The sequence below is a fragment of the Camelus bactrianus genome, chromosome 2 (assembly GCF_048773025.1).
Source record: "Camelus bactrianus isolate YW-2024 breed Bactrian camel chromosome 2, ASM4877302v1, whole genome shotgun sequence".
NCBI lineage: Eukaryota > Metazoa > Chordata > Mammalia > Artiodactyla > Camelidae > Camelus > Camelus bactrianus.
Window position 1 is genome coordinate 117,527,539 of NC_133540.1, and position 22,919 is coordinate 117,550,457.

The 22,919-nt window shown below is 34.4% G+C and overlaps 1 protein-coding gene across 7 annotated transcripts in view; it reads right to left on the minus strand.

Annotated features, from left to right (window-relative positions):
* Positions 1-22,919, minus strand: part of TBC1D19 (TBC1 domain family member 19) — a 145,217-nt gene that overhangs the window by 97,016 nt on the left and 25,282 nt on the right. For 4 of the 7 annotated variants that reach the window (XM_074349540.1, XM_074349546.1, XM_045522672.2 and 1 more), the window contains exons 2-7: positions 22,633-22,705; positions 21,604-21,649; positions 15,702-15,777; positions 5,122-5,196; positions 4,016-4,079; positions 2,988-3,034 (exon numbers count right to left, since the gene is read on the minus strand). In XM_074349540.1, the coding sequence (XP_074205641.1) occupies positions 2,988-3,034; positions 4,016-4,079; positions 5,122-5,196; positions 15,702-15,777; positions 21,604-21,649; positions 22,633-22,705 (381 nt within the window). Of the gene's footprint in view, positions 1-2,987; positions 3,035-4,015; positions 4,080-5,121; positions 5,197-5,356; positions 7,490-12,057; positions 12,180-15,701; positions 15,778-21,603; positions 21,650-22,632; positions 22,706-22,919 lie in introns of those variants that run through there. The other 3 variants (XM_045522676.2, XM_045522677.2, XM_074349554.1) reach the window with 3 other exon arrangements.

Consider the following 22,919-nt stretch of genomic DNA (forward strand, 5'->3'; position numbering starts at 1 on the left):
TGTATGATGGCATTATGAGTAATTTTTGTTTTAAATTTTCTTATATGTGTTTTCTCATTTTTCTAACAATTAACATACATTTTGGGGAGCAAATAATAATTTTTAAAAATATTTTTAAATGGAAATTCTTGAGGAAAAGAAACCACCAAGATTCCAGTGAAGGAGATTATAATGACAGGCACACCATCATATCTGAGGAAGGTGTGAATAAATTGATAAGTAATGGCTGACAAAATGGAATATGCTGTAAGGTCAAAAGAGTTTCCCAAAACTGCAAACACTAAATTGAAACTAAAAATATCAATCGTATTTGTTTAAAAAAAAAAAAAAGATAAAGCAAAAAATCAACAGTGTTAAATACAGACTAATATAAAACAATACAATTTTAGTCTAATTATGCAAATAAGGGATCATACTGCACAGGAAACTCACAAGCACAGAATTGAAAAGAAAAAGAAACTATGAATATGTGGGAAATAGAAAAGAGAAAATATTAGAAATGTAGAAACTGTAACTAAGGAAATGATTATAGGAAACCTTCTTGAGTTAAAGAAGAATCCAGCATGACTCATAAAAGGATCAATTCAGCAACAGTCCTTAAGAAAACAGAATGCTATGATTATTAAGGAGAAAAAAACATAAAATTAACCATATAAAAATTACATGAAATTTAAGTGCTAGAAACGGAAGAGTTTGGGAGAAATCTTTAATAAGCTAAGAGAAATAATGCTATCACCATAAAGGCAGTTTCAAACCAAACTAACTTTCCTTTAAAGTTAAATGTTGTTTACAATTCTAAAAGTCCTGAAATAATTTCTAAGACTGTTTTATGCTGGCAAACTGGTATCAGAGACAGCAGGCTCAGGAAAGAAATAAAAATCAAATGTGAGAGAGTCAATCACTCATTTACTCATTCACTCCACACCTATTTATTGAGCAACTATGTGCTAAGCACTGCACTGCCTGTTGGAGAGGAGTAGTTAAGGACAAGATTAACTTGCAGCTGGTTTGTGGTGGCTTTATCTTATCTTCAGGGATACCTGGACATCTGGTAGTGACTCTTGGCCAAGATGGGATGAAATGCACTAACTTGTCATTAATAATGTATATTTAATGTCCCCTGGAGGCACTCCACATCAGTTTATTTACATTATTTATTGAAAATTTGCAGATTGCTAGTTTGTACCCGATATAAAAGACCCCTCAGAAGACTTGTGCCTTGACTCCCAAGACCAAGGTGTCTTGCCTGTATCTTAGTAATTCATAGTCTAAAGACAAAGTGCATCCTGTACAACTGAGAAAGGGCCCTGGGAGCCGTGCCTGGAAATTTGTATCTTTATATTTGCATGTGCTTTCTTTCTCTTCCTGAAAGAAAGCCTTATGTAGGCGAAGTCTTGTGAGTCTTTTCAATTATCTGACTTTATGTTGTAGCAGAGAAAAATGCTTCCATCCAGTAGGAAAAGGCGGGCAATAAGCAAAACAGAAAAACAGTATGTTATATAAGGATAAATGCTATGGAGAAAAACAAAGTAGGAAAGGGCTATAAGGAGTTCAAAAGAGGGGAGCCAGGGAAGGCTTTGCTGAGAAGATGACAATTTTGTGTGTATGTGTCTGAATTTTTAACACGAATGTTCTTTTTTTAAACTGAAATATAATTGATGCAGAATATTATGTTAGTTTCAGGTGTACTACACAGTGATTTGACATTTGCATGCATTATGAAATGATCATCGTGGTGAATCTAGTAACCATCTCTCCCTGTACAGAGTTATTACAATATTATTGACCATATTCTTTATGCTGAGAATGTGACATTTAAGCAGACATAAGGAGTAAAGGAATATACACACAGGTATCTGGGGGAAAAGGACGGCAGGCAGAGAAAACAAGTAGCAAAGGTCCTCAAAGGGGAGGAAGCCAGGTTTGGAGAGCAAGCAGGCTAAAGGAGCTGGAGAAGAACAAATCAGGAAGAAAAGTAACAGGAGATGAACTCAGAGAGGTGATGGGGGATCAGATCAAATAAGGTGTTTTAGGTCACTGCCATGACTTTGGTTTTTAAGTAGAATGAGTTGGGAAGCCACTGGATGCCAGAAAAGTAGCCTCTTCAGAAGTGCACTTACAAGGTTTTCTCTAGAAACTCTGTCAAGAACAGAGTCTAGGTGGGCAAGGGGAGAAGCAGAAAGAGCAATTAAGAGGCTACTGAAATAGTCCAGATAAGAGATGGCAGCTCGGACCAGTGACATAAGAATGGTGGTGATAAGAAGTGGCTGGATGCTAGTTACACTTTGAAGGTAAAGCTGAAAGGATTTGCTGATGGATTACATGTAAGGTACAAGAGAAAAAGTGGACTCAAAGATGGGTGAATTAAAATAATTAGAGCCTACTGAAGAGCTCCACTTGAATACTCAATACGCCTCTCAAACTTAATCAAGCTCATCATCTTCACTAATGGAGCTGTTCCTCCTCCTGTGCTCTCTGTCTTGAGAGAGCAAGTTACTTCTGCCCAATTACCCAATGTAGACACTTAATGGTCATCCTTATTTTTGATTTTTTTCCTACTCCCTGATCTAATCAGTTCCTAAATCTTCCTTAAAATCTCTCAAGTCTGTTGAATTCTTTCCATTTTGAATGCTATTTTCTCAGTGCAGACCTTTACCTTGTCTTACCTGAACTACTAGAACAGGGGGGCAATAAAAAACAAAAAGACTCACTCAGCACCTGTATGTGCCAGGCAGCAGGCTACATGATTTACAATCACTATTTTTTAATCAAATCTTCCTAACTGATTTACTTGCCTCTAATCTTTCCACATTCTAATGTATTTTGCAAGAGCAATTTCCAAACAAAAATCTGATCATGTTATTCCACTGCTTCAAAGGCTCTGGGGTTTTTCACATGGTGATTCCTCTGCCTGGAGAATTCTTATATCATCATTTCTTTTACATTTTTATCTCATTAATATATGTATATTTAGCCATAGAACCTACCTCAAGGAAATCCTTAGGTGCATAAACAGGTCTGAAAAGGCTTAAATCTAGAATTAATAAGATAGATAAAATATCAGTTAATATATTATACTTACTGCTTATAACAAATTTTAATGGTTCTTTTATATGTTGCTGTGCAACTGATGAACTCAAACAACTGCAGAGTATCAATTATTTGTCATACATGGTGTTAAGTACTGGGCCAACAAGAATAAAAGTCTCTTTTTGTGACAGCCTAGATGACATATTCTAGAAGAAACTAAGAGTCCTCCTTTCATAAATTTGTAAGATTATTTGTAATTGAATTGGAAAACAATGTCAATATAATATGAAATTTCCATATGAGAATTCTTAATGTCCTTAGAATACAAACAATGCATTCTCAGTGAACTGCTGTCACTGTATAGTGAACTGTTCTCCTTTTGAACTTCCATAATGCACTGCTTCGTTTATTACAAATGTATTTTTTGCCCTCCCACTTTTTTTAAGGAGTTGTGAGGAATTATGTACATATCTACCTAAATAATAACAAACATCTGTTTATCATAATAAAGGAGATATAGCTGTCACTCATTATACATTTATAAAATTGATTGACTGAATTTTAAACATTAAAATGAACCAAAATAAATTCTTAAAAACATTTTAGAAGTCTTAAAACTTTTCAACATTTAACCTGCCTTTAACATCTCAGTGTAATTAAAGCTTGAAAAAGATTTACCCTAATTGTAAGTCTGAGAAATCCACTGAATGACTTAATTTACTATTTCATAAAAATGTTTTCAAATGCTGCTTTAAAAAAAGATAAGTGATTAAAACATTCTCAAAATAATTGAGAACACTGACCAAAGTTAGAAATTTTTAAACTGCAAAATAGAGGTTTAAGCAAACAAAACAGAGGACAATAAATTAGTGGGGAGGGAAAGTTACTATCTTCCCCCCGAAATTGTTAATATTGTTATTTTGGATCCACAATTAAGAAAGCATTTTTCACCCATTATCACATTTTGAAGAAAGTTTTCATATACCCGGTTCATCGGTTCCCATTTCATTCCATTTATTGAGAAGCTCTTTCTGTTCTCCAACTGGCCTCTAAAAAAGGTAATTTTAAAATTGGTTTCATTTTGTGAAGTTAGGCAATACAGCTGAAAAATAAGAATCAATACCTCATCTAAAAGCTTAAGGAAGCTACCATCACACAAGGAAAAATAATTTCATTACATATGGTGAGATTTTTTTTGGAATTACACTTAAATTATTATTATTTAACTATTACATTATATGTAGTCTCAAGGGTTCAGTTAGAACATGGTGCTAATGAGCCCAAGAATAGAAGGTAAATGATCTGTACTGGTCAGTAGAGGTTCACAAAGAAAAACTGCTCCTCAGCCACATACTACATCTCTTACCCCATCCCGCAATCTCAGAAAAGCACCCAAGGGGGACGAGCCAAGAGAGTATGGCTGGGAGTCAGTAGCATCGTCTTCCTACATGAAAGACAGTATATTACACAATACTACATATTTAGACAGTTTTCCATATAAATTTATCTTTTTTATTTTTTACGCCATCCTTCTGGTGCCTTGAGTGACTTGTGCTGGGATATTATCCAAAGTACATCCACTACATCCTGCCTAAAAGCAGGGAATAAACAGCAGGTAGGGAGAATGAAGGGAAGAGAAACTTGTTCTCTCCTACTCGTGAGCAGCCAGGAGAATCCAGAACATTCCGCAAGTGGCTTTTCTCTCTTTTCTCATCTTTCCCCTCCCAAAGCCCAGAGTGACACATAAATGTTGAGTATTAGTTCTGCAGAGAGATGACAGCACATTCGAGCAAAGAGACTAAAGGTAACTAAGACCTTTGAAGTGCATTTATAACCTTTATAGCCAAACCTCTAAGTAAGCTGCACTGCAGAGCCTACGCTTTTTTCATTTTCAAGCTATAGGTTTACTACAAAAACTGTGACAGCACCCGTAATAGAAATCTATACAGAATACACCCACATAATTGGCCTTCTATAGGTCAAAACAAACCGATATATTAGTAAAAAAAAAAAAAATCTGCCTAACAGTTATACCTTCATGATACCTCCTAGTAGCTGATTCACAATGAAATACTTCAATGTTAAAAGTACCTTTCGTGCCAACGGGATACTCAGTTCAGTGCACATACTATTTAAACTCTTCAAAATTCTTTTTTCCCAACTTCCCTGAAACATAAGGAACAATCTATTATTTTTTTCTGGTTGACAATACCAAAACTGATAGTAAAAATTAAAGATACTATGAGTTACACAGAAATGGTGAAGATGGTTAAGATTGGTAATCTTTAGTCATTAGGTCACTCAACAAATATTGATTACTGCCTACCATGTGCCAGATACTATCCTTAGTGCTATGAAGGAAGCTGTGAGCAACAGGAGGCCTCAGACCTCACGGAACTGACATTCTAGTGGAGGATGTGAATAAAGACAGATAAAAAACAATACATCAACAAGTCAGACGGTGATAAACATTATAAGGGAAAATAGCAGAAAATAAAAAGGTAAGTTAGATTTAAGCATTTTATAAATCCCATTAATGACCTAGTAAAATAAAATTTTATAGGAATTGTTATATTGTAATTTTTCCAAACATGGTATTTTACCCCTAAATACTTCAGCATGAATGTTCTAAGAATAAGAACCTTCTACATAACCAGAATACCACTGTCACATCTAAGGAAATTAACAATAATATTTTGTATCATCTAATATTTAGTCCATATACAAAATTTTCCAATTGTCCCCAAAATGCCTTTGTAGTTTTTTAAAAATCCAGGATCCATTAAATATCCATTCATTACATTACATTTGGTTGTTATGTCTCTTTCAGTGTAGCTTCATCTAGAGTGCCTTTGTCCTTTTCTTTTTCATATTGACTTGTTTAAGGAGTCCAGGCCAGTTATCTTTTAGAATGTGTCACAATCTGGGTTGGTCTTACTGTTTTTTCACAATGTTGATACACCTTCTTCTCCATCCCCTGTATTTCTTGTAAGCTTGAAAGAGTAAGTTAATTTGAATGGTCAGTCATAAATTGCTTATCCATATGTACCATTATTTTAGTAAGCTACTCTTTTTAATGGAAGCTAAAATGCCATAAGCTTTTTGGTCTTTTTTACTAAAATATACAGGCCACTTCTGACTCACTAAAACCAAAATAAAATAACATCAAAGCTCCAAAATTTAGATCAAGTGAGGAGAAAATGAGTTATATGCATTATTTATAAAGAGAAGTTACAACCAGTTAATAAAAGTAGAATAATAATAGCTCCTTTACATGATTGTTATAAAGATTAAAAATGTAAAGTGCTTTGAACGGTAACACAATAATGATAATAGTAACCATTCAGTAACTGACAGCTTTTACTAGAGCTATCATCACTCACAGCTTCTTCTTTAACACACATATTTAAATACTTTACTCTGTATCTGGAAAGTACTCTCCATGCTCTGCTCCCATCCCAATATCCTTATTCCTACTTTATCTGAATACATTTTATTCACCTTTCAGGTCTTCACCTCTCTTAAGCCTTCTCTTACCTGGTCCCCCACCCCAGAGAGTATGAGGTGCCTTTGCTTACGGGTTCTCACAGCACCTCGTCCTCCACCTATCACAATACATATTACACTTTATCTAGCACATAATAATTTCTCAATAATTGAACAGACTTCTACTCTAAGCTATGTTGCAAGCATTTAAAAAACACTTTGATACAACTGCCTATGCAATCAGTGAACAGAAAAAAAATCACCTAGGAGAAATGCAGAGCTGTGTGAAATGCATAAGGCTTTGTTTACTAAATATAGAGAAATAGGTTTTTTAAGAATAAAAGAATACTGTTAATAAATTGCATGAAATATTTCACCCCCCCCAAACTAATTCCATTTACTGGCTTATTTTTGATTCTCTCTCTCTCTCTTTTTTAATTATAAATAATTCTTAGATCCAAAACTTAAAATTTGGGTACATTATTTATAACCAAACATTAATTACTGCAATACAACCCACTTCCACTCTCAACATCCTTATTTTCAATTTATCTGGATAAATCTTACTCAACTTTCAGATCTCAGCTTAAAAATAATCTCCTCTAGTAAGTCTTCTGTCACTTGCTCCCCCAACTCCATATTGTGGGGGGAGCAGGTATGAAAAAAGTTAATTTAAAAAATTTTTAATTCAGTCATTACTATAAAAATAATATTTATATAAAGATTTAAAACTCAACCCCTGAATTTATAATATTTATCCTATTATATGAGGGACTAAATTTCTAGCTATTGAATTATGGCTCTAAAAATTCTCATTTTCAAACACTAATAAAAGGGCTTCTGAGTGGATAAAAAGACAATATAACCCTCAGATATAAAAATAAAATTAAAATTACAATAGACATTGATGTGTGGCTCATAATATATACTGTACAAATTTTCAAGACTATAATATATAATTTTAATACAGCACAAAACCTACAAAAAACATTTAAAACAGAATGATACTTTCTGTAATTATATCTTGACAAGATATTCTGAAACATATTTAACTTATCCTTTAAAAAATTATTTTAACAAAAACATTTTTTCAGGTGTTTTCTATAAAGTACAATCTTAAGTGAATAATCATAATTCTCCTAAATGGATATCCCACTGTACCAAGTATTTCAATTTAACAAATTTAAATTTCATGTTAGATGTAAAGTAGAGAAAATAGTTAAGAAAAAAGTTACCAAGAAAAGAAATTAGATATTAGAAGAAAGCATTTTGAATGAAGAGTTTAAGAAACAGAGCTGTGTGATTTACACGTGTTTACATATGTTATTAATCCTGTGAAATATGTATAATTACCCTCATTTTACAAATGAGGAAACTTTTTAAAAGAACCCATGAGAGTAGAATGGAAAAAATATGAAGAACTAAAGCGACACAGAACAAATCTGTATTCAGTTATCATTTTGTTCTGTGCTCCACAGCTACAGCAGAAACTTGGAAATGATCCAGAGCAGAAGAACGAACACAACTAAAAACTGAGGGAAGGAAAGAGGAAGAAAATGTTTGAATCAGAAAAGTTCAAATTTTTATAGCCAGAACAGGGGAAATGAAGTGTAATAGCTGAATTTTCAAATAATAAAAAGACACTAATTCAACAAATATTTATTGGGTGCCCATTAAACATGCCACTAAAGGATGGATAAAACAGCATAGTGAGGGTGGGAAGGATAAGACAGAAACACAAATAGTATGGGACATGTTGCAAAAAGTTCATAAGGGCTGTATCAGTCTATAGATCATATACCACAGAAAACATAAAACAATAAGCAAAGAAACAGGAAGCTAGATATATCAAAACTTCTGGCAGACAACAGAACACATACCACTTCCTGGAAGTTCCTAAAGATAATCAAAGAAAGTGACCCTGTAGTTGGCCATGTCTTCCCTATTCCCTGTCTATACCTATGACCCAATGACAAGACTGGCAGGATTTTTCCAAGGTACCCCTTGTGAGAACTTCAGTCAGATTGTCTAAAGTCATTTCCATAGAAGTCTTGGATAAATCATTTCCACAGACGTCAGAAATAATAAGAATTTCCTGACAGTGAAGGGATGATCCAAGATAAGTATGCCTTTTTTGGGGGGGGAGGGTTGAGGGGAGGTAACTAGGTTTATTTACTGATTTACTTTTAGAGGAGGTACTGGGGATTAAACCTGGGACCTCATGCACGCTAAGCATATGCTCTACCACTTGAGCTATATCCTCCCCAGAAATCCAAGATGAAACTTGGCTGCTTTCCAGCTGGGTCATTGTTTAGGTTCCCTCAAGAACTCTAATCTTAATTAAGGGCTTCTCACTCATTCCTCTGTCTCAGTGACTAGCATGTATCGACTGCCTTCTATCTACACGGCACAAAGCTCAGATCAACGAGGAAGTATTATAAGAAGCACATAACCATTTAACACAAGAAAGAAACTTTCCAACAAGTAAAAAGATTTAATAAGAATGGGTTATGTCAGTGAAAATGTGAATTCCCTGTTTCCAGAAATTTTTGACCAAAAGGAGATGAACTCCAGAGGTTGGACTGGATAAATGTGAAGGTCCACATTAGCTCCAGTTTTATAGATTCTTAATTTTTTTCAGGTCCTATTTGTGAAAGTGAATAAATAAGCCCTAAGTCTCAAAACTAAATGCTCAAAAAAATCATAGTTATTCCTATGTTATTATTTGAGTAAAAATTCCAAAATATACCTAGCACCAAAAAAAAGTAGAGGTAGCAAATAAGTTATTGAAAAATGACAGTGCATTAATACAAAATAAGAAGAAAATAATAATTTCTACCCAAAAGACTTATGAAATACACTTTAAAATGTTATTTAAAAGGAAAATGAATGGCCTTTTACATTTAAAATGTTTAAATAGGAAGACATTACCTTTTACCTAAACCCATATCCTCTCTAAATGAAATTATTGTTGCTTTCAAATCAGTTTCCCTAATAATTGGAATCTATGGTATTAACTCAAAGGATTTCAAGAGTTTTATAAATAAGGTAACTTCTAAGCCATGAGAAGCAAAACAGTCACAAAGGAATTGCAATTGTATTGAAGTCTTTAAATGGGTATTAACTAGTACCTTGCTATTTTTTATAATAATGAAAGTAAATAAGAAGTCATTAAAAACTATGTAATAACTACTTAGCCTACAAAAAGTACAAAATTATAAAATTAAAAAATTAAAAAATTACCTTCTTCACTCTGAAAAGAATAAAGCAAAATAATTATAACCCAGCTATCTACTGGAAAAAGGTTTTTAATAATTCTTTGATTATAAAAGTAACACATTTATCAAGATAATTTGAAAAACAGAATAATATGTAAAGAATAAAATAATAAAAAAGCATTCATAAATTTCCATCAGCCAAAAATAACCCGTTAACATTTTATTCTTTTGATTTTTTTTTCTATGCATGTGTGTGCACAATTGAGATCTATGTGTGTAGTCACACACACACATGCATATATATATTTAATTAAAGTGGAATTATATTGTTTTATAGTTTCTTTTTCTGTTTAAGATTATATTGTATGCAATTTCGTGTTTCATTATATTTCTTCAAAAATGTCATTTCTAGTACCCATATAACATTGTCTTTTAGAGATTCCATGTTATATTTAAGCAGGCCCTATTGCTACTCACTTAGACGCTTTTAAAGTTTTTACTTTTATTGAACGTAAATTTCTGTGATTCTTTCCTTTAGAAAGAAGTGAAATTACTAGGAATAAAGGTATGAATGTTTTCTAGAAGAGAAGATTTTCTATTTTTTGTTTATTCAATTCATTCATCATTAAAAATATATCTATATCTATATCTCTATATCTATATATAGATATATATATATTGAGCATCTACCATGGGCCAGGCACTGTGTCAAATGTTGCAGATACAACTGTGAAAAGAGAGACACTGGTCCTGCTTTACAGAGACTACAGAATCAAGGTGATTTTACAGACAACCCGAGCCTTGTGGTAGGAAGTACAGGGTGGAAGACTGGAGATACAAGATAAGTATCTGGGTATCTGAGATCTGGGGATCAGAGAGCCTTTATAAAGAAACTATCATCTAACGTAAGACCTGAAGAATGTGCAGAAGTTAGTCAGAAATTTGTGGGTTTTGAGGGGAGGTGGTTTTGGGGGTAGGAGCAGCAGCATAAGCACAGGTTCTCCTGCTGGGGAACAACTGAGGAGATCGAGTGTTAGAGACAGAGTGTGTGTGTGTGTGGAAGTGGGGAGAGGAGTAGCAGGAGAGGGAGGGACAGCGTGAGGAGCCAAGAGATGAGACTTGAACAGTAAAAAGGGGCAAGATCACTTATAGCCTTTTAAGCAAAAGTAAGGAATTGGAGCTCTATCCTAAAAGTCTTAGAAATTTTAGGAAAAGGAGTGGCAATACAGAAGGCAGATGAGGAAGGGGATGAGAACTGAAGTAATATAAAACTAGCAAAATTCTCATTTTTGCTAGGGTTCCTGGATTGACAGAGAACAGGATAAATTCAACCACACAGCATATCTTGAGTTTGCGTGAGAATTTCTAGACTGGATCCAGAAATAGGCTGATATCATCAGGTGGTGTAGATTCTGGAGTGGCTTTCCAGGTTCAAATTCCAGGTCTTCCACTTAGTAGTTCTGTGAAGTTGGACCCATCTAAGACCATAAGAGTAACTCATCTCACATGGCTGGCATAAATACTAAATGAGTGAGCACTTTAAAAGCGCTGGAATGGTACCTGGCACATAATTAGAGCTGTATGTGCCTACAGGTATTATTTCACACGAAAACTTAAGCGCTTATATTTATCGCGCTGTGTATAGCTTCTTCATGCTGTTTTCTGTGAAAGGTGTAGCAAAATAGTCCCCAAACTATTTTACACGGAAATAGGTCACATAAATTTGAACAAAACTGGATTAAATAAAAATTAACAGTTTCTTTACTGCAGAACCTCGCTGAGACTTTAACAAGCCAAAATAAATTGTAAGCAACAAAATTAAGGAGTATCATATTAAAACCCAAAGTATAAAATAATATTCATCAGTCCATACTAATAGAAACAAATGATTGAATAAATAAATACATGGGGGAGAGGAGACAACTCTTCTATGCAGAAGAATTCCAAGTATTTTCTGTAGATACTCCCTCTTTAAGGAGGTGGAGCATAACTTCTCCATAAGTGTGAACTGTGACTTCCTTCCGGAGCATAACTTCTCCATAAGTGTGAACTGTGACTACTCTCTTCCGGAGAGTACAGTATACACATGGGGGCAGGGAGAGTGACTTTGCAGTGGAGAAACCTTACAAACACTACCTCAGTCAGGCAATCAAGGTCAACATCAACAGTGACATAGCATGTTGCTAATATGTATCATGACATAATTTAATGAATATAAATGGCACTTTATATCTGTGATCTTCCTCCAAAAACCCCACAACCCCAGTCTAAACAGGAGAAAAACATCAGACAAATTCCAAGAGAGGGATATTCTACAAAATACCTGACCAGTACTTCTCAAAACTGTCAAGGCCATCAAAAACAAGGAAAGCCTGAGAAACTTTAGCCAAGAGGAGCCTAAGGAGACATGACAACCAAATGTAACGTGGTGTCCTGGATGGAATCCTAAAACAGAAAAAGGACATTAGGTTAAAACTAAGGATATTTGAATAAAGTATGAACTTTAGTTAATAAAGTATTAAAATTGGCTCACTAATTGTAACAAATGTACCACAGTAATGTAAGATGTTAATAAAAGGGGAAAGTGAGTATAGGATCTATGGGAACTCTATACTATCTTCTCAATTTTTCTGTAAATATATAACTCTTATTAAAAAACAATCAAGTCTATTAAATATAATAAAATGTGATTCGCCAAGAGGAAGGCAGGGTGCCTCTATTCCCAAACTTATTTGTCCACAGAACCCCCTTTCATGGAGCATCTCTAAGGGCTAGGATTCAGCAGAAAACACTCTGGGAAAGGCTGATGAGGTATAAGAGGCCTCTTTGCCTCATAAGCCCAGAAAACTTCCTAACCCTCTTCCCCAGAGTACACAGCACTTTCTACCTTATGTTAGAGCTACATGTGTCCAAGTCTTATTTCAATTATTAAACCATGAAGTTACCCAAAGGCAGAATTTGTATCTAATTTATTTTTGAATCTCCATAGCACATAGCAGCATCTTCTACTTGTAGGCATTCAGTAAATATTTTTAAAATAAATACTATAATAATTGGTAGAAAAGATGGTAAATGCCTTTACTTATTAATTCATCATAAGCTTAATAAGTTCCCACTACATTAAAGGTCAGCACACTAGAAGTATGGGTATACAAAAGTATTTTAAAATTGGTACTGCTTTCAAGAGGCTTGTAGGAAAAGTCAGAAAGATATGTACAGAAATTATGATAACAGAATGTCATTTGTGATAAGGGCCATAAAATGATAGCATGCTACAAAAGTCCAAAAGAGGGGGAAATCCTTTTCAACAGGGCTAATAACAGCCTCAGAGAAGAGATGCCATCTGAACTGACACAAAATAGATGAGATCTTCACAATGCAAAGCAGGCAGAAGGGCTTTCCATGAAAGAACCACAAAGTAAGGAAGGGCACAAATGACAGTTACAAGACAGCAGAGCCCGATACAGTGGAAGGAGCAGCTGGGGACAGGTAGTGAAACTCTTTTAAGAGGTGGGCTTTGGAGAAGGAACTTCATTTGTTAAGAAGCTGGCAGTCACTGGAGGTTTGCTAGAAGGCAGTGAGATACATTATAAAGGTTCATCTGCTCATCTTGATCATCACCATGATCACTGCGGTGATGGCCTTGGTAATAAAAAGTAAGGGAAGACCATATAATCTTCCTCCTAAGTATTCAACAGTTTGGGAGAAGAGAGAAAGTGGATGGTAGAAGTGACCTTGGGCTGAGGACGGGAATGGCAGACAGAATTGAAATCTAATGGAGAAAAAGGCATGAGGTGCAAGGGAGAACATGATGGAACAGCAGTCATTCAATACACGCTATGTAGCTTTCATGCAAAGACAGAACTGCCTGATAGAACAGGGAGCAGAAAACTAGACAATTAGAGGAGAACAAATATGGGAAGACAGGCAGACACTAACTGGTAGAAAAGGTATTTAGTGTGACCATGGCTCAAGAATCATTTACAGTTGACCCTGGAACATCTCAAGGGTTAGGGATGACAACCACTGCCACGATGCAGCGGCAAATCCAACTACAGTCTGAGAGTTGGGCCCCTGTATCTGCAGTTCCACATCTGCAGATTCAACCAACCCCAGACAGTGCAGTACTGTAATATTTTTTAGCACTGAAAAAAAATCTGTATATAAGTGAATCCATGCAGTTCAAACCCATGTTGTTCAAGAGTCAACTCCATTTCAGCAAATGTGGGCTAGGTACCATGCTTAGATGCTGAGAATAAAAATCACAGTCCCTGCTCTTAAAGAACTGAATCATTTAGTGCATGGATTTGCAAACTTTCTGTAAAAAGACAGACAACAAAAATTTTAGGATTTACAGGTCATAAGGTCTCTAATGCAACTACTTCACTCTGACATTGTAGTGCAAAAGCAGCCACAGACAAAATGTAAATAAAGGAGCAGGACTATTTCCCAATAAAATATATTTTATTAATTCATATAATTTTCATGGGTCACAAGATATAAAAATATTCCTAGCTTGCCAGCCACACAAAAACAAGTACAGGGCAGATTTGGCCTATGGGCTGAAACATGCCAATGCCATCTCTTGATCTAGTGGGTAAGTCTGGAGAGAAAGAGGACCATACATATATTTACACAAGACAGATACTTACCAGTCCTATATAGTCACAGCAATTAGCAGTAGACTTTAAGAATAGACCTATTACTTATCTCTGTATCTCTTCAGTCTTAAAAGGAAACCAACTTTTGTGTTTTGTTTCTTACACTTACGCTAAAACTGATACTTTCCCTAAAACAGAAATTTACAAACTTTGCCAAAAAATATTTAGACCCAAATTTTTAGTTTTATTTTCTTGAGTTTATATCTTTACAACAAAAGACCAAACAACTCTTTCACACATGTATTATTTAATGATTATGCTTTATGACGGATCGATAATAAATGTCTGATGGCTAGCCCTAAAGGTACCACCTAGAGATAGAAATAGATAACGTATTTCCTCAAATATCTCCATGTGTTTTGCTTATATTGCACCTTTCACCATCTAATTTTGAAGATTTTTTAAAATGAAAATAAAAGCAGAAAAATAAAAACCTGCCTAACATCCACTATCATGAAACATGGGAACTGAAAGCAGCAGAACACATCCCAGGAGCAGCAGAACTACCCTGACAATTGTTGAAGCTTGGTGATGGGTGTGTGGGAGTTCTTTGGGGGCATATTTGAAAATGTTCATAATAATTTCTGAGATTATGATGGCCTTAGGATGGCCATTAAACACCTCGGCAGTGGCAGTTAGCGTCCCCAGGACTGGGAGGAAGGCTTATGAACAGTGCTACTTCACAGCAGGTAGACCAGGCGATGCCAGGCAAAGGCCAGCGAAAACAATTAGGGGCATGTGACAGAATTTATAGGGAACAGCTTTTTACAGTTTTTCTGTTTAAATTATTTTATTTTATTTTATTCTTTTAAAGTGACTTTTAGTTGTTTTCAGTCCATTTTAGATACAAGGTTCATTTGAGTTTCGGAACAGAATACAATTAGCATTTAACAACCTGCTGTGAAAACAGACATATTTCAAATACAGTATCAGTAACACTGGTGTCAAAAGTCAAAATGTTGAGGGAAGAGTGAGTCAGTTCATTCCCATTTCATTCATTTAAGATCACAGAGCATGAGGAACAAATGGTTGTATAATACTCTTACCATATTTGAAATTTCAGGCCAGTACGGCACATGATTTTTTTTCTTCTACTCAATATTTTCAGGATCACTACAGTAACTAAGAGTGATCGTTGGTTACGGAAAGTAGAAAGAAAGCGTATGCAAATACTGTTCACATCACTTCAGTGGTCTTTACCCAGTCTTTCATACAATAAACATAGTCCTGATAGTAATAAGGACCTTCTGCCCTGCAGTATATAACTTTGTATGGAAGAAGAAAATTAAAATGAACCATAGCCCACCTGTGCTTTCCTCATATACACCAAAGGCTCTTTAAGATGTTCAGGAGGCGCAGCAGGATGACTAGGTAAAGGAAACCTAGGGATAAAAGGAGGGAGCTGAATATCGTACGTTACTCTTGACAATTAGTCAGTTCTCTTGGTTAGAAATTACTTACCTCTGAGGTCCATGATATAAATGGAACAGAATGAGCACTTTTATGTGCCTACACAAGATACAACAACCTAATAAAATTTTAATTCTTATCCTACTAGTACTGTAGTTTCAAATTAGCAATTTAATGATTTACTAAAAATTAAAGTACATTCATAAATTGAGGTAATTTTTAAATTATTTACCTCTGTAAATGCTCATATGAAAATTATCACAATGGTTCATTTTAGTATACAATATTATATCACTAATTTTTTTTAAGTCTAAAGTCTAAAAAAAATCCATTAACTGACCAATATGTCAAATCTTCTCATTTCTCCCAGTTCCCTTTTCCATAGGATTATATATATTTTTACATAGTTGAAATGATAGTGTAAAAATACTCCCTTTTCTAATAGCCATATTTTAGTATATAATAAATTCATAAATTTAATAAAAATTTAAACATTTAATATCTTATAAATTCTTCCTGTTTTCAAAGTAAAATTATATCTTATATTCAAAATGTATTGTTTTTAATAAGAAAACAGATTTATTTATTCAACAAGTATTTGAGTCATTCTAGGTACTAATACTAAGTATATGGTAGGATTAAGACAGTGTCTCCTGTTCTCATGTACCTAATATTCCTGAGAAGAAAAATAGTATTTACAAAAACAAATCAATAAATAGAACAATATCAATAAGTAATAAGTGCCATGAGAAAATGAGAGCAGAAAATAGAGTCAAAAGTGATTTGGAAGGCAGGGAAGTTGTCTAGGAAAGCTCATATTTGAGCCAAGACATGAGTGAAGAGGAGCCAACTCTTCAAAAATCTGGGGGAAGAATATTCCAAGCGAAAGGTAAGAAAGCACAAGACTCTGAGGTGGGGAAGGCGGAATGCCTAAAAATCAGAGACAGCCAGGATGGTTGGCATGTAATGGCTGAGACACAGAGTGATGTACAATTATAGAGAAAGCAACAGGAAAATACAGTAATTTAACATTTACTTAGAGGTTTCAATCTCTTTCACAACAACATATAACTCCCATTGAACTTAGTCATAGAACTTGTACCTATAGCAAAGCAACCATGTTTTAACAATCAAAAACCCTACACTGAATTTTCAAGAAATTCCTCTTCTAAAAGGGGACATCAGCACATAGAGGGTTAATGATATGCCAAGTCTCTTGCACCTATCCCAGAATCTAAGCATAAAAGATTCAAAGGTCCATAAGAAACATTTCTGGAATAGAAAAAGCCAACCTATCCTACCAAATCAATAAGGCAATTTCACTAACTGATTATTCCTGGCTAGTAGTTCTTTCTATGAAAATCTGTATTCCATGTACCTAAATAAATCACCTTTCCCCACTCACAAATGAAAAAAAAAATGATAATCTCTGGATACCTCAGTATATCTTCTTATATGCAAGATAGCTGAAAAGCTACATATTTTATACCACTCCATACATCATTTGTAAAGAGACATGTGGTTTATAATTAAATATAACTCTAAAATCTTTCCATTTTAATGGTAATTATTTCTAAATTTAATAAAACTTAGAAATTTAAGACTGAAACTAGAGAGCACTTACTGATGATCTTAACAGTTATTTAATTAATGTTCAAAGAAATTTATCCACAAAAACAGGTAACAAGAAGTGGCAACCCTAAAATCATTCACATTGAAACCAAAATAAACTTAGGTATTTATTCATTTGTAAATATTTAATGAGCACCTACTAAGTGTTCGAGGTAATACAGATACAGCAGTGGACAAAGCATGTTAAAATCTCTGTTCTCATGGATTTTACATTTAGTGCACAAAGTGATGAGGATCAGCAGACAGGAAGAATGCAGAAACCTGAATATCACTCTTGACTCCTCTCTCTTCCTGTCTCCCTAAATTCCCATAAATACTTCTCATCTTTTTCTACCCCAGTGACATTGTTTTAGGCAACCAACATTTCTTGCCTGCATTCATCTGACAGATTCATAAGCAGTCTCCCCTGCTTCCACACTATTTTCAAACTGCCAACTGGCCTGTCTGTTAGTCAGGACCAGTATCTTCCTTATTCACCAGTGACTGTACTTCCAGTGTCTAACATAAGGCTTGGCACATATTAGATACTCAGTACATTGCTAAATGAATAAAATGCAAGTGTGATCATGTCACTGCTCTGCTTAAAATCCCAAAATGGCACCCAAATGCTTTTAGGATCCAGCCTACAAATCCTTGAGTAAGAAGTGCATCCCTGCCTACAGATCTAGCATCATCCTTTCCTATGCCCCTTTCCCCTCTACCATCCAGCCATACAACTTTTGTTCCTCCAATATACCACATTCTTTTACATCTCTAAACCTCTGTTGTTCCCTTGTGCCTTAAGCACTTTTCTTCTTTACTCCTCCTGACTAACTCTGGTTAGCTTTGTGATCTCAGTCTGAATATTATTTCCTCTGGTAAGTTATCATGACATCCCCAATGTGAGTTAAGTGACTGCCCTATGTACTCCTTGTACTTACCCTATTATAGCACTTATTGTATTGAATTGCAATCTTCTCTTTGAAGTCTCTGTGACCCACCAGGACGGAAGCTCCATAAAAGCAAAGACTATCTACCTTGTTCATTAGCCTCAGCACCTAGCTCCATACATAACGCATAACAAGCACATAGTAACATTTAAAACTAAGAAAGGAGAAAAAACTTTTAAAATCTACTTTTATATATAGTGGCTAACATTTGTAAATGTCAAACTCCAGAAATTGACACATTGTAACTGACTGTACTTCAATTAAAAAAAAAAAAACCAGAAATAAATAAATAAAACTAAGAGGGCAAAGAAGAACTATAATTAAGACATTCTGGAGGTGCCCAGGTCTACTACTTGAGGACTCTTCCAGGAACATATGAATGTCTATAAAGACTTACCCTACCTCATGGTCTAGTATAAGGTACATCATCTAAAATCTTTCCATTTTCAGCTCTTATACTCAGCACATATACCCTCCAAGGTATGGCAGACACTTGCATATAGCTACTTAACAGTAGGCTATGGTATATGTTTTTATAATATATTCATATATAGAAAGTTTAAAAAGGTTTATCTATTTCTCTAATTCATATTCCTTAAAGGAAAATAATAGGTCTTCTAATTCTTTATAAACTGCTCTACACAAAATAAAATAAAGACTAGGATACAGAAAGAACTTGGTACATTTTCAATGTAAAGGCTTTCTTAAATCTTTACAGTAAGTTTAGGATTAATAATTATGCTGTATTTCCTCAATTCAACAAATCTTTATTGTGCTAGCATTGGTAGGTGACAATAACTACTTGCTGACTCAATGTCATTTATTTGATGCTACAGGAAATATTGAAAGAAATTTAAGACAAAATTCTTGTTTAGAAGACTTTTAATCTAGGTAAGAAATAAGATACAAATGTATGTGAGATGTAGTAAAACGTATGGGCTTTGGAATCAGACAGCTAGAGGTAAAGCCCTAGCGCTGCTACTTACTAGCTATGTCATCTTAAGCAAGTTACTTAAGTGGCCTAAGACTCAATTTTCTCTTCTGTAAAATGATGATAATAACAAATTCTACTTCACAGGGTGGTTATGAAAACTACATTATATACAGCAATGCATATAAAGTGCTTAGCACAGAGCTGAACATAAAATAAGCATTCAGTCAATGTAAATTATCATTAACATAATGTAAGTGGTTATTAACACAATAATAATTAAACAAAGTAGGCAACCTGAAGTGGGAAGAGCTAACCTGGGCTACAGTTACAAGTTTCATGTAACAACAGAATACAGAAAATTTTCTGCTATATTTGTTAAATAAAATATGACTAAAATCTTTGGAATGTTTACTAAAATAAGTAAAATGACATGAGCAATTTTCAGGCATGAGCTGTTTAACCCATGTGTCCTTCTATTAGGAATGAGAATTTTTTTTCAGCTCCAATTATTTAACTTAATGAATATTTATACTTTCTGCTTTCTTTACTTATCCATCTAACGGTTTCTGCCAATGAAAAACACAACAGAACATGCTAAGTCCACTTTATTCTTCTGATTTATGTCAGGAAACACACCTTCCCCCACTCTGGATGTGCCCTTTCATCTGAAGAGTTCCTCACTGTAACATTCTTGGCCTCTCTCCAAGGCTTAAATCATTACACCACAGATGAGGTTTAATGCCTTATCCAACTTTCAAATTTTGAAGGAATAAACTGAACATGTTCATCAATGCTACTTAACTAAAAGGTAAAGTCTACTTAAGTCTAGAGTTCAGTTAAAGAGCTTATTCTGCTCTTGAACTAAGCTATGTCCTCCTACCTAGTCTTTACCACAAATAAGAGTATGCTTTTGATCTCCCATTTGCCTTTACATTTTATCTTATTACTCAGTTTGTTCAGAATCCAAGTGAGGAAAAAGGTAGTTTTTACTGAACCCCTTCAAATATCCCTAAAAGTTATTAAAAAATAACTACTTATGTCTATTATGTAGGATATCAAAGACATGTCAGTGAATGAAATGCCCGTCCCTGGCACCAAGCAAAGAGGCACCCTGTAGCACAGCACAGCTTCCGGGAAAGCATTATACCACAAAAAAGCAATCATCACTAGTATCTCCTCAGATGAGAATCTAATGTTCGGAATTATACACAACAGATGCTTTTATTCTGCTGGTATCAGAGACAAAGACACTGAAGTCACAAGCTTTAACAGGCAAGAGAGAAATCACCGTGTCCGTATTAGTTTAATCAACTCATGGCGTCTCTACTACATTTGTGGAATTTTAAAACTTTACTTGTTATGATAACTGTCTTTTCCTTTGGTGACTAGAACCAAAGGTATGGTCACAGTCAACTTTAGTTAATAGATAACACTTTATTTGCGATTTTAAGAGTTCAAAAACCAACTTGGAAGATGGCAATAAGCAAAGAAGCAAATACTAATTTTAAAAATGTGTCTAAGCACAAATCCACAGGCATTCATCTGAGTCTCTTTGTTTCAGAAACAATTCAGGTAAACAAGGTTATCTCGTTTCCCAGTTATCAGTAGATTAGAAAGAGCAAATTAGAAATGGGAGTGTGAGAAACTAGAGAATGCTAGAGACACAGCTGATAGCAGGAAAAAAAAAAAAGGACATAAGAATTCTATTAGATTATTAACTCCATGAGGGCAGAAATTGTGTTTATTGTTCTGTGCTATATTCCCAGTGCCTAGGATGGCGCTAGCAGTAAGTAGTTAATGAATAATGGAACACTGAACAAACTAACGCTAACATTCAGGATCTGTATTTTTTGTAATGACAAATAGTTCTACACACTTCAACAGACTCTCAGGACAAATCCAGATAAATAAAAACATTGATGTTCTTAATAAGGACGTCATTTTTTCAAGGAAAAAAAGTTGTGTTTAAAATGGTCAGTTTATAAAGACAGAAAAAGGAAAATAAAAAGAACATTGGTAAGTTTAAATTATCTGAAATATTAGCTTATGAGAAATATCACTCCCTAATCATACTGGTTAAATGAATTGTTAATATATAAATTTTTTGGCAGTAAAAAATCCCCACCTCTTTATTATTAATTCTCAGGCAAGACTGTAATTTTTAATAGTGTTAATGTACTTGAAAGCCATATAAATACTAAGAAGTAATAACAATGAGCACACATAGCAATACAACATTCACTACTTACAAAGTAAATACAGCTAAACATAAGAGGATCTCAAAATAGGTAGGAAAAACTCACACACTCAGTTCACTATATACAGCATTCTGAAGCTTCTTCTCCCAACCTATTTTTTTTAAAAAAAGGAATAAAACATACAAACATATTAGTGTTTTAAATAAACATACATTATAACTAAACTTATCTCACAAAAACTAACATCATATTCATTTGTGAAAGGATTTTATCAACTGCCAATTGCTGTGTAAAGTGTTATATTAAGGAATTATTCCCTATATATTTGCCAATATCCCTTGGCTAACACTAAATAGCAAAGTCATAAACATGATACTATTTTGTGAGTAAAACTATGGTACCCTTTTCTTAAGATGGGAGGAACATTTCCTTCTTCCACTGTTAAGGTACTCATTCAATGAACATCAAAATCTTTGGCTATTGTACTACCAGAGCTATGAGGAATGTGCCAAGGACAGGGCAAGAAACAGCCAGGCACTTGACAAAGATCACAAGTAATTCGTTACAATTAACTAGTCAGTAAACTCCTCAACAAGAGAAGACGACTATTACGAGGCACCACCAGTCGGATCAGTTAGTTTGGCTGCTAACTAGTTGAACTTATCTGGGTAAGTAAACCATTTAATATCTCAGTTCCCATGTGCAAAGGCTGCTAAACAGGTTGATTTAAAAAAAACAAAAAAGGAGGGGGAGATTTTCTCCTGTTTTCTTTGAAAGGTAGAAAAGAGGAGAGAAAAAAAGTATAGAAGAAAAAAAGCCACAAATGAATGGTAAAAGACAGGTCACTTAACTAAGGAGATTCTTAATACATTCAGGATATAGCTTGACCATGAAGGTAAACAGTATTTAAAACAGACTAATGTAAAGCAGTCATTCTCACAGTGCTCTGAATTTTTGCAGCATTCTATTGAAATGTCTGAAAGTTCTAATTCTCCCCAAATAGAAACTTATCCAGCCATCATTTCACAATTTTGAATGAGTAGTTAGAAGGCTAGGGATACAATATTTCCTCAAATAAATTATTTCCTTATTTTGCCTTAAAGAATTAGAGGGAAAAAAAAACAACTTACAAACCTGATATTTTAAAGAATTCCTTAATATCTTCTTTTAGTGATTCAAGTTTAATCTCGGGTCTCTGAAGACTGGCCTAATTTTAGAAAGAAGAGGAAAAAAGAAGAAGAAAGCAAAAGACAGAGGTCAAAAGTAAGTTATTTGGGATGATATTTAATGCTAATGAAATTTTTAAAAAGGAATGTCCAAATGTGCATACTGTTTTAAAAATCCGCCTTGAGGTCAGACCACCTGAGCATCTGGAATAGCTCATAAGAGAAGACTTTTTCACCGACTCTTAAAATAAGGAT